The sequence below is a fragment of the Perca fluviatilis genome, chromosome 10, assembly GCF_010015445.1.
Source record: "Perca fluviatilis chromosome 10, GENO_Pfluv_1.0, whole genome shotgun sequence".
Classification (NCBI taxonomy): domain Eukaryota; kingdom Metazoa; phylum Chordata; class Actinopteri; order Perciformes; family Percidae; genus Perca; species Perca fluviatilis.
The window spans coordinates 20382571-20394750 of NC_053121.1; the positions used below are offsets into that span (position 1 = coordinate 20382571).

Sequence of the window (12180 nt, forward strand, 5' to 3'; positions counted from 1 at the left end):
GGTGTGAGGTTTTGTCGCAGGAGAAAGCCCAGACTGTTGTTTGATGGAGCAGTTGCCATCCCCAGCGCTTATCTCCCTCCTAATTACGCAGATGTTGACGGCACAGGAACTTTACGCAGCGCTTACAATTATGACGCGTACCTGACAACAGGTTCTAGAACCAGCGACTTTAAGTTTGTGACGTCTTACAATGACAACACACTGCCTGCTGACCAGACTCTGAGGAAAAGTCCATCAGACTTTGCTGATGCGTTTGGGGATTGTATTGGGTTCTCTTGAGGTAGGCCCATGCTTCACCTAATCTGTCCCAGATGTGTAAATCCTCACACACACACACACACACACACACACACACACACACACACACACACACACACACACACACACACCGCTTCGCACCACTCACTCACTCACTCACCACTCACTCACTCACTCACCACCACTCACTCACTCACTCACTCACTCACTCACTCAATGCGTTGCATACTCACTCCACTTGCTTGTGGATTGTCTCAGCTCGTTTATCTGTCTTTGGTGGAGCAATTTTCTGATGCTGACTTTTATTTCTTAAGATTGGCTATGATGTACACTCTTCGAAAACAGTTTTCAATTAAATAATTCCCCCTTGTTAATCTGGTTTTCATGTAACTCCCTTTTTCAGTCCTTTTGAAATCAGATTTTTGGGGACCTACTGGAAACACCGTCCACATATGAATGCCACATTTGCTAGAGGAAAATATCTTCATAAATATACAAACTATATTCAAGTTTATTTTAAAGAAATGCAATTTTTTTTATAATAAAATAGATACCACCCTTATTATCCAGTTATAAACCAAATAAACATTTACTCAGGAATTCTGAGTAACCCTTTCATATCTTTTATTTTATTATTCATTGAAATTAGTTTTTACTTCGAATTATGTCCAGAGGGAGGCAGACATTCACTTTTTTGTCTCTTAATATGACAGATGGAGATGCAGTAAAACTGTTGGCTATGATACAGTGGAGTGCAGAGTTTCTGTCAGGTACCCTGCTGCAGACATTTTTATCAACACCTTTTACACTGAACATTAGCACCGAATGCATCTAGCTAATGGACGTAAATTGCTCATCAACAAACAAATTTTAACTGGCTAAATAAAATGCAAATTCCCTTTAACTTTCAGTTTTCTTTGATATATTTTAAGTTGTACCTCTTAGCGGTTCTTCAAGTCAGTGTTAAAACCATGTCGTCAATAGACTTTAAATAAAAAACGTTTGTCAGTGTAGGAGTTACTCAACCCTCTAAATAATTGCTGTAATTCACTTACTAGTGTTGAATGCTTCCAATACTGCACTTTCACTGATGCAAACTTGGCATGGAACAGTTTTTGGTGTTTTAACATGCATTTTCATTTTGTGTTTTGCGCAGTCCTCTTAACAACAAGCTATTTCATATTGCCAAATCCTGTGTTGAACACTTTGATGCATTATGAAGCTCATATATTTGCACACTGGCAAACCAGAAACAAACGCGGTCATCTTCCTCTTCTTCAGACATCTGCATGGCACTGTGCAATGGTACACTCTCAGTCAAACGCATACAGGTGGAGCACCATTCATTGCTGCATAATAATGTGTGAATAATCACTCTTCATTCAGAGTTTTATTCATGTGCATATATTTATTTGATGAGTATATCTATACTGCCAGATGGTAATGATGGCATATTACATTCATGTTATTGCACATATTGCACTGTAAAATACAGGAGTACAATAATTTAGTATTGCAGTGTAATTACACAGAAATAGTTTGTCGACCTCACATGGCTGATTTAACTGTCTGTGAGTGTGCTGCTGTGTGGAAAGAAACTGTGTGTGGGTTGTTTGGGTGTAGAGTTCTCTTTAGCACCTACAAGAGGGAATAAGTTGAATCAAGTAATGCTCAAGATGTCAAAGTCTGCAATGATTTTGGTAACACTTTACAATAAGGTACACAAAAAATAGGTAGTTAATGATTAGTTACTGTTTTTGAAAGAGTAACAAATGATTAGATACTGTTTTTCAGAAGGGTAGTTACTCTTTTTCAGAATGATAGTTACTGTTTTTTGAAAGAGTAACGAATGATTAGTTACTGTTTTTCAGAAGGGTAGTTACTGTTTTTTGTAGAACTTGATTTCCTTCTTGTTCATCAAAAAGCTAAACTTATCCTTTGAAAAAGCGTAACTAACCATTTGTTACCCTTCTGAAAAAGGGTAACTACCCTTTTGAAAAAGGGTAACTAACCATTCGTTACCCTTCTGAAAAAGGGTAACTACCCTTTGAAAAGGGTAACTACCCTTCTGAAAAAAAAGGGTAACTAACCATTCGTTACCCTTCTGAAAAGGGTAACTACCCTTTCAAAAAGGGTAACTATCCTTTGTAAAGGGTAACTACCCTTTGAAAAGGGTAACTACCCTTTTCAAAAAGGGTAACTACACTTCTGAAAAAGGGTAACTACACTTCTGAAAAAGGGTAACTACCCTTCTGAAAAAGGGTAACTAACCATTATTTACCCTTCTGAAAAAGGGTAACTACCCTTTCAAAAACAGTAACTAATCATTAACTACCTATTTTTTTGTGTACTTTATTGTAAAGTGTTACCCCACTGCCATCTGCCACAAAGCTTAAATGTAATGTAATGCATTGGGGCAATATTAAATCAGTATGTCACAGCGATTAATTAAGTAACATCTGCAAGATACTATTGATGAATGTTCATCTTGTATAATAGTAAGTTACCACAACCTGCTTTTTGCCTGGTCTTATGTTGGTCACAATACAAGATACTGTTAAAATATCAGCTAATATGTCTCTTTGCATACGGCTGTCCACTGTTGCAATAATCCTCTCAGTCTCTTGGTGACGCTCTTTTATAATGTCTGACTCATGGCGTCTCACCTTATCTGTGCCAGTGGAACTGGAGTAGAGCCGAGGGCTGTGCATGCTGTTTGTGTATGTGTGGGAGTGTATGAGGGAGAGAGACTGTGTGTGTGTGTGTGTGTGTGTGTGTGTGTGTGTGTGTGTGTGTGTGAGGGAGAGAGCGAGAGAGAGCGGGAGAGAGCGGGAGAGCGAGCAGTGGAGAAATTGGGACAGAGAGAGAGCAATCCAAGCAGACAGCTTCCCTAATAGAGCATGATTAACTCAGCTAGAGAAGCAGGGGACCGCTGGACTGCAGCAGCATTTTTAGTTCGATATTTGATGTATATGTTTAGGATTTAGCTATCATGGCGACAGTGCATCTGTTTTTGAAAGCATGTTTAATCATGGACCAGCGAATACACTTAAAATGGTGGCTGCATTTTTTATTGTTTTGCCTCCTTTTTGGTGTTTCGTTTGGAGAAGTCCGTTACATCCTTCCAGAGGAGATGCAGCGGGGCTCGGTTATCGGGAATGTAGCGCGGGATCTGGGGCTGAAAGTGACGGAGCTTGATGCTCGTAGAACCCGTGTTGTAGCCGAAGGAACTAGCCAGCTGTGTGAACTGGACACTGCATCAGGCAATCTTTTGATCAGCCAACGGATAGATCGAGAGGAGCTCTGCGCGCAAGCCAGTGTCTGCATCCTACAGTACCAGCTTTTACTTGAAGATCCTCTTCAAGTATACAGCTTAGTTTTGGATATTGCAGATATAAATGACAACAGCCCAGTTTTCGCTGCAGGGGAGATACAACTAGATGTAGTCGAATCCACAGTTCTGGGGAGGCGCTTTCCGTTGGAGAGTGCGCATGACCCCGATCTGGGAACCAACTCAGTCCGTGAATATAAACTGACCCCGAACGATCATTTTGCACTGGAAATGAGTACCCAAATAAATAGCAATGCTTATCCGGAACTAGTTCTTAAAAAGTCCTTGGACCGGGAGGCACAAGCTGAACATATACTGAAAATCAATGGAATCGACGGGGGAAATCCGGTCAGATCAGGAACTGCTTCTATCCATATCCGTGTTTTGGACGCCAATGACAATGTCCCAGTTTTTAGCCAACGAGTTTACAAAGCCTCTGTGCCAGAGAACTCTGCCATAGGGACTGGCATAGCCAAGCTGAATGCCACGGACTCAGATGAAGGTGTTTATGGAGAGATAACCTACTCATTCAGTCACCTGTCAGACAAGATGGGAGGAATTTTTGAAATCAACCCTTTGAGTGGAGAAGTTCGGGTGGCAGGTGCTATTGACTATGAAGATGCTAGTATGCACGAGCTGGATGTTCAGGCTAAAGATGGGGGTGGTCAGGCGTCTCACTGTAAACTTATAATTGACGTCATTGACGTAAATGACAATAAACCCATGATGGAAATAAAGTCAGCCTCTGCTAACGTGGCTGAAGACTCTAAACCAGGAACTATGGTTGCTCTGATTAATATGTATGACCTGGACACTGGAAACAGTGGGCGCGTCACGTGTACAATCCCAGACAATGTTCCTTTTAAATTTGTATCAGAGGTAAAAAACTATTACATGTTAGTGACTGACGGAATACTAGACAGAGAACTTGAACCCGAGTATAACATCACAATCACTGCCACTGATGCGGGCTCCCCCTCGCTTTCTAGTGTAAAAGTTATAACAATCGTGGTCAATGATATAAATGATAATCCACCGAGTTTTACGCAGAGCGAGTACAATGCCAACATCTTAGAAAACCAACCCGTTGGCTCGTTTGTGATGAAAGTAAAAGCAGAAGACGTTGACGACGGAACTAATGCTAAAATACTATACCAAATATCAAAGGACACACAGTCAGAAGTGTCCTCCTTCCTCACCATCAACTCAGACACAGGGGAGCTCTTCACATCACGCCTATTTGATTACGAACAGTCCGTTTACTTTCAAATTAAGGTGACAGCTCGAGATGGAGGCGACCCTCCACTCTCCACCACCTGCACTGTAAACGCCTTTATTAAGGACCAAAATGATAATGCACCTGTTGTCTTATATCCTGTCCAAACCACGGGGTTTATTGCTGAGGATATGGTGCCAGTTGAAGCGCCTAGAGGTTACCTGGTTACTAAGGTGGTAGCTGTGGACGCCGACTCTGGCCATAACGCCTGGCTGTCCTACAGAATAATCAAAGCGACGCGGCCTAACCTGTTTATGGTCGGTCTGCATACAGGAGAAATCAGAACGGTGCGTACGTTCATGGAGGACGACGAACCGAAACAAACTGTTGTTGTTTTAGTAACAGATAACGGGCCCGAATCTCTCTCCGCCACCGCTACAGTCAGCGTAGTCATTGGTGACGGGTTGCCTGTTTTAAACGAACTCTTTGAGTTTGCAGATGAGTCACAGGACAGTGATAACTTAACGCTCTATTTGATTATCGCTCTGATAGCGGTTTCCTCTCTTTTCATCCTTTTAATCAGTGGAGTGTTTTATGTTAAGCTCTGCAGGCGTAGTTATGTTTACCGTTCAACGACTGCTCTCCCCGTTTTCCCCACGACTTACTGTCCCACTAGTTTTGCAGACGTAAGCCGTAGTGGGACCCTGCTGAAAGATGACCGGTATGATTCATTCTTGACCACAGGGTCGTGGAGAGGCGATTTTCGTTTCGGTTCAAGTACAGACACTGACACACTGAAGCAAAGAAGTGCAGCCTATCAAAAAAATACGCTAAGGCGCACGAGTACAGACAGAGCTGGTCTGAAGGTGAGGGCAGGGGCACCGCATCCTTGTTATGTGGTCAAATGAGAGTCGTCCATAACATATTGTGTATATATTGTAAATATGATCCCTATGAGGTGAATTAAATGTTGACCCTTTGACTGCCAAATATTATGTTTACAATGTTAGCATTGTATTTGTGATTGAATATGTTGTCAATGCCGTGTTTAATGTGTTTTGTAATTTACTTGGAGTTTTGCTAACAACCTTAACCTCATCCCACCACGACCTTAGACGGTAATCGTAACTCAATATTTTCGAAAATAGTATCATATTAGCATAAAAAAAAAAATATTTCTATTTACTCAGTTTTGTTTGCCTTTTTCGAAGTCACAGATAGGAAAAGGTTACACCAGACAGTTTGTTATAACTTAGTAAGGCTTGTTTTGTTTGCCTGCCTCTTTTAATTCTTATTCTGTAACTACTTACTAGTATTATATATGCATGGTTGAGCTTTCTGACTACTTTATTTCCTTCCTTGATAATAACAATACAGTTCAGGAACTGTAGTACTATTTGTTAATATTTTGCTTTGTCCATGATATAGGTATCTTTTTCTCTGTTAATGTTTTTGTGGAAAAAACCTTTGCCTTTGCACTTTTATTGTTTTCCATTTTTTGACTTGGAATACACTGCAGCCACGTTTTGATAAGGCCATGTTATTTTTCACAAAATACCATTATTTGTTGTGTGAAAGAGATATATTACAAGCTTTGCACTACATGCTATAAATTGAACAATATGTAAATACACTATGAGTGTATACGGATAAAAAATAAACTGGGAGATAATATTGTGTTATACCTTTGCATTGTCCTAATAACCTTTTGCACAGAATTTGTACAATAATTTGTCCAAGGACATGAAGGACCTTTATATCAACAACCAAAACTGAAGGTCATCATTAAAAAAATCCAAGGCAACTTTAGGTAACAAGAAAATGAAAATGTGCACCCTGAGAATGACTTGCATGTATTTTTAGTACAACTACAACATGCTTCCCCTTAGGTTTGAGCAACAAGTATTTACAACATACTGGTGAATAAAACTCTTCACTACGGCAATGTTGTAATGCACTTAGAGGTCATACACATATGCTGCTAACTTGAAATATTTAGTAGGAATGAATGGCATTTCTCATACATTCATTCTTTTTACAATGTGAAAGCCATTGCATTTGAATCTGTAGACAGTAAGTTAGTATCAGTAGTTAGTAAGTAGTGTAATGCTTCAAAGCCAACACTACTAAAACATTGCTTAATATTATTTACTGTGTATATGGCGAAGAAAGTTTTACTATTGCAGTGCTTCCAAAACTGCTTATAATACAACATACTAAACAATAGACATATAGTAGGCTAATGTAATGTAAAAAAATGTAATACAATGTAAACAATGTTAATTTATGGAATTTTGCAATGCATATACTGTGAGCCAGAAATCTCCACTTCTGTGCACTTGCATACACCAAACATTCCAGTTTTATTCCTATCTATTCTGAAGGGTTTTCAAGTAGGGGTTTGTTCGTATATCATTCATGGCCAGATTTATAGAACATTTTATTCCTGAAAACATGGCTGTTGCCAGTATTTTGTGATTTACAGTGTGAAAAAAATAAAAATGTTCAGAATTCTGTCTGTAAAAACCTTTGACAACAAAATGAAACAAGAATTTTGAACCTGGCTTTATTCAATATTCACTGTTCTGTTATGGGCATTATGCAAATTAGCCCATACTTATTTAGATAATGCTGTTATTTGCATATTTAAACATAACATTTCAGAAAACTGGTAATGCAAATGGGAAAGATGGTGATATTTATTAGTTTAAATATTTACCTTATTCACCTGTAGTGTCTTGGATTAAACCATATTTAATGTTTTTTTAGATCAACTCTCAATTAGACTCTTCTAAGGCCTCTTTAGCATCAACAAAGTTTCAGACATATGACAGTAAAAATCTAATGAGAAAACAGGAAAACAAAGACAAAGCACTTTTAAAGTTACATAAACCACAGAAAACAAAATATAATTTATGTACACAGATACATGTTGATATGTACTGTAGTTTGGAACAGCAACAAGGTCAGTAATCAGTTAAACCAACTTTCAGAACTACATTCTCTGATATCATTCACATACTGTGTTAGGGCAATGCAGTACTAAATTTGCTTTCAGATTGTAAATGTAGACACTAGTGTAGCTGTTAATTATTTCTAGGAAGGTTGTGACTGGTCAGCCTGTTCTCATGAAAAGCTACGAAAAGTTAAGCACTGTAATTCATGTGATTTACACGTTTTTTTTTGGCTGTGTGCACCACATTGACTGTTGCTGTATAAGAACAAGGCTGGCCACGTAGGGAGATGATTGGGGAGGATGAGTGGCCGTTAACATATAGGATTTACAAGCCTGGGAGTGGAGTTTGTTACACATGGAAAATACCAGACTTTCACCCAGGAAATGTGTGTTCTTTGGGAGTGTTATAATACAAACCATGCACAATCTTTTCCTAAACTTAACTAGTCGTTTTGGTGCCTAAACTTAACTTCCGTCGCTGCATAATGCTCACCTTTTCTTGCCTAAACTTAATCTCCACCCGAAATGACCGACAGCTCGAGGTGCTCTGTACCCAGCGCACAGTCACCTATTCTGGGGTAACTAGACCACCAACTACCGCTGACCTGACGAAGCACGACGACCGGCAGCTCATGGTGCTCTGTACCCAGCGCACAGTCACCTATTCTGGGGTAACTAGACCACCAACTACCGCTGACCTGACGAAGCACGACGACCGGCAGCTCATGGTGTTCTGTACCCAGCGCACAGTCACCTATTCTAGGGTAACTAGACCACCAACTACCGCTGACCTGATGGAGCACCACGACCGGCAACTCGCGGTGCTCTTTACTCGGCTCACAGTCACCTATTCTCAGGTAACTGAACCACCACTACCGCTGACCTGACGGAGCACAATGTACACAGTAGTCGGCGGCTCTGTAGTGGCTTAAACAGCTAGCGACTGGCGCTCTGTAGCCGATGTCAAGTGACCAGTCTGAGGTCTCCTAGTTTCCCTATAATACGTTTTAATGTGCATAACTTTTTGTATCATACGAACCCGTTCATGAGAATGCGTTGGACTGGTACTAGTAAAGGTGTTTTAATGAACATTTAAATGGCTTGCTCACATTGATAGCGTACAAAACACAGTCATACAAAGCAGAATCCCTGGTACAATAAAGATACACTCTCTTCACATACAGTGTTGAATAAACTGAAGCATCAGTGTTCCATGTGTGTCATGTTGATTTTATTAGAAAAAGAATCGTGCGTGTGTGTGTGTGTGTGTGTGTGTGTGTGTGTGTGTGTGTGTGTGTGTGTGTGGTCCTGACTGCTGCTGATTGTGTCATGGTTGTAAATCAGAGTGGTTTTCTCATCAGAATAATTCCCATGTGAACTCATGTGTGTTGCTGTTTCATCTTATAGCTGCAGGCTCAGTTGTGCTCCTGATTTCAGCCATTGAAGAAGGGGGAAAAAACAAGCAGTGCTTAATTTTAGGTATTATCTGGGTCACAAGAACAAGCAGTGTCGTTGACAGTATTAGCGCATGATAAAAGTATGTCAATTAAACAGCTTCAAGCACAGAGCTTTCAGTTTTGTTTTAATGGAGATGTAGCTAGCTAACGTTTGGAAGGCCGCTGTTGTGTCTCGGGTGCTGGGTCTGATATGGTCTGTTTCCCGATGCTTCATTAAACTGCAGTTAGCATCGTAAGCACCAGGCACTGGAGTTAAGTGCTGGCCGGGGGGATTGCTGTAATGAAAGTGGCTGGCTTCTAGCTGACTGGGGGCTAACAGTAACAGTTGTCAGCTCTCATCCCGACTGAGTCTCTCTGCGCCGGGGGAGTGAGGCAGACAGACCGGGGTGTGCTAGCTAGCTGGCTTAATTAGCATTAGATTAATCGTCTATCTATACAGCTAACGTTAACGTTACTGGTGAACTCATTCGTGGGTTAGACCAGTGCTGTTAACCATGGTCAAAACAATCATACTAAAAATAACTGTATGAGCATGTTGAATGATGTTGTAACCCTGTAATGTTACCCACCAAGCTTTAGCATTAACTTTAGCTACTTGTCAACCAGCACATTTTAGTAACGTTAAGATGGATCTATGTATCAATAAATAAGATCTCTGTTGTATTACTATGTTGCAAAGTGGCATGTAGTACGAGTATTTTTTTCTGTGACATTGTATGATTTACAATTACTATCATATCATCTGGGTGCAGTGTTTTGATGGAAGTTACGTGTAACTATAGGGTGAGAGGTTATATGATGCCACTGACGGGCGACAAAAGGAAACGCTACGTGTCTGAAAATAAAATAACAGATTTCTCTGAGTTTGACATTTGGTGGAAACATTTAGGATATTATAAGAACACAACTCATAAAAATATATAACATAGGTATGGTCGTTTTTAGACATTTTAATGCAGGAATGTTACATATTGTATCTTTAAGGGAAGGGATTTGAAAATGTGATTTCACCCAAGTTAATAATAACATCACAAGATGAGGGCTGATACGTTAGGCTGGCAAATAATAAAGGAAGTTCTATAGATTAATGCAAGTTGAATGCTCAGAAATAGACTAACTTTAAGCCTAAAAGTTATTTAAAAATGTATTCCTCCACCTCTGGTTAAAACAGAGCTGATGGCAGCAATTCAACACATATATGATACCTGCTGCCAATTAACAATCAAAATTACCTTCTGAAGACTAAATTAAAATAGAAAAATACAACTCTATTTTTGGTTTGCTAACAATGTTCTGAGTGAGCAGAACAGAGCTGAGCAGATTGAAGCTATAGCTTTGTTGACAATATATTATTTGTATTTACAAAATAGCAAAATAGTCCTATTTAATTAAGTCGAGAAAAAGACTCCTTCATGAAATGTATTACCTTGGACATCTATATGTAGTCAGATTAATTGTCAAATATATGCCATAGTTTGAGTGTATCTTGCTTGAAGGCAGGATGTTTTCCTATAGCACTTTGTTTGTGGTGACATTCTCAGTTGCACAATATCACAGTATCTGTTATTTCATAACCAAAACCAAACCATTATATTAGTCTTTATTTCACTGTGGATATGTGTAATGCAAAATAATGTGATACAATGTGATTAATTTGTGATTTTTAATTCATCAGAATTCATACTGTTTTCTTTTTTTCTCTTTTCTTTTCATGGTGCACTCCTTGAATAAAACATCAATTTTAATCCAGCAGGTAAGATGATTTTCATTTCCCTTTCTCTTTAAATCTCTCACAGGTCTCTGTTATGTTTGTATAACAGTCTCATCAACACCATGCTCAAACTGCCACAACCAATATGAAGGAATATTAACCCATAATGAGCTTCCGTCCCTTTTTCCATGTCTATTCTTTAGTCTCTCTCTTTTCCTCTGTATCTATTTTTCACCACACACACACACACACACACACACACACACACACACACACACACACACACACACACACACACACACACACACACACACTGTATATAACCTAGCTAGCAAAGTTAGACACATATCTTCCCAAATGCTGCTTTTTGTTTCAGATTCATACAAGACTGAGATTTTAAGCAGCAGTCTTGTAACACAGGCAGCTGCTTTGCTCTTTTTTGTGTACTGTGTGATTCCACCCAAGGTTTTAAACCATACATATTAATGATACTGCTGTGCAGTCATCGCCTGAATAATGCACAATCATCATGTGCAGAATGTTATGCAGTGGTTTCATACGATGGGAGTCCAATGCTCAAATGTAGGTCACTGCACTTAACACTCAGATTGAATCAGTAGCTAAAAGACTCTTTCTCTATCTATCTGCGCCATTTACTCTGTGTTGTTGTATGTCCACAAACCGTTCTCAACATAGTTAACAAATTAGTTCTTCTCTCACATTTAAGATTATTGCAGCTGTTGCATTGTTAAAGGACCTGCCGGGAAGTTGTGTAATTAATGGGAACCACTTCCCAACACACTACACAATATTACCACTGGCTAACCCACTTTACTACTTACTTACCACTTTTAGTCAATTGATATCTAAAGGTGGTGACAATGGCAATTTCTATGTAAACATAAACAATGTAGTGGCTTTTTGGACAGGTTTTTAGTTTATTTGGCTCTTTTCTTTTTCACTTAATTTTAATTAGGCGATGGTTGTGTGCATAAATCTACTAGTATGTGCAATTATATTATACACATGTACAATAAAGAGTTGTGCAAGAGGTGTGCACAAGTATGTGCAGCCAATGTGTCAAAGGTTGGTTAGTGTGGATGACGCTGGAACTGAAACTCTGCAGAATGGAGAGCAGTCATTAGCAGTATCTCACATGTCTACTCTGGAAAATTGGTCTGTGGGACTTTATTCAAATAATATCAGCTCTTACATATGTGATCATTATAAAATGTTGATGGAGGGTTCAGG

At 39.4% G+C, this 12180-nt stretch overlaps 2 protein-coding genes across 13 annotated transcripts in view; both read left to right on the top strand.

Annotated features, from left to right (window-relative positions):
• Positions 1-12180, top strand: part of LOC120567191 (protocadherin gamma-A11-like) — a 270004-nt gene that overhangs the window by 97962 nt on the left and 159862 nt on the right. The window contains exon 2 of one of the 12 annotated variants that reach the window (XM_039814108.1): positions 10972-10995. The exons of the other annotated variants lie outside the window; for them this stretch is intronic. Within the exon in view, the coding sequence (XP_039670042.1) occupies positions 10972-10980 (9 nt within the window). The 3' untranslated portion in view covers positions 10981-10995. Of the gene's footprint in view, positions 1-10971; positions 10996-12180 lie in introns of those variants that run through there. 12 annotated transcript variants of the gene reach the window in all.
• Positions 3108-6487, top strand: LOC120567209 (protocadherin gamma-A2-like). Its single transcript, XM_039814123.1, has one exon. The coding sequence runs from the start codon at positions 3251-3253 to the stop codon at positions 5711-5713; it is 2463 nt and encodes an 820-aa protein (XP_039670057.1). The 5' UTR covers positions 3108-3250; the 3' UTR covers positions 5714-6487.

Excerpts from the sequence above, each read along its gene's own strand:
- LOC120567209 (XM_039814123.1), top strand. The coding sequence starts at position 3,251 with ATGGCGACAGTGCATCTGTTTTTGAAAGCATGTTTAATCATGGACCAG.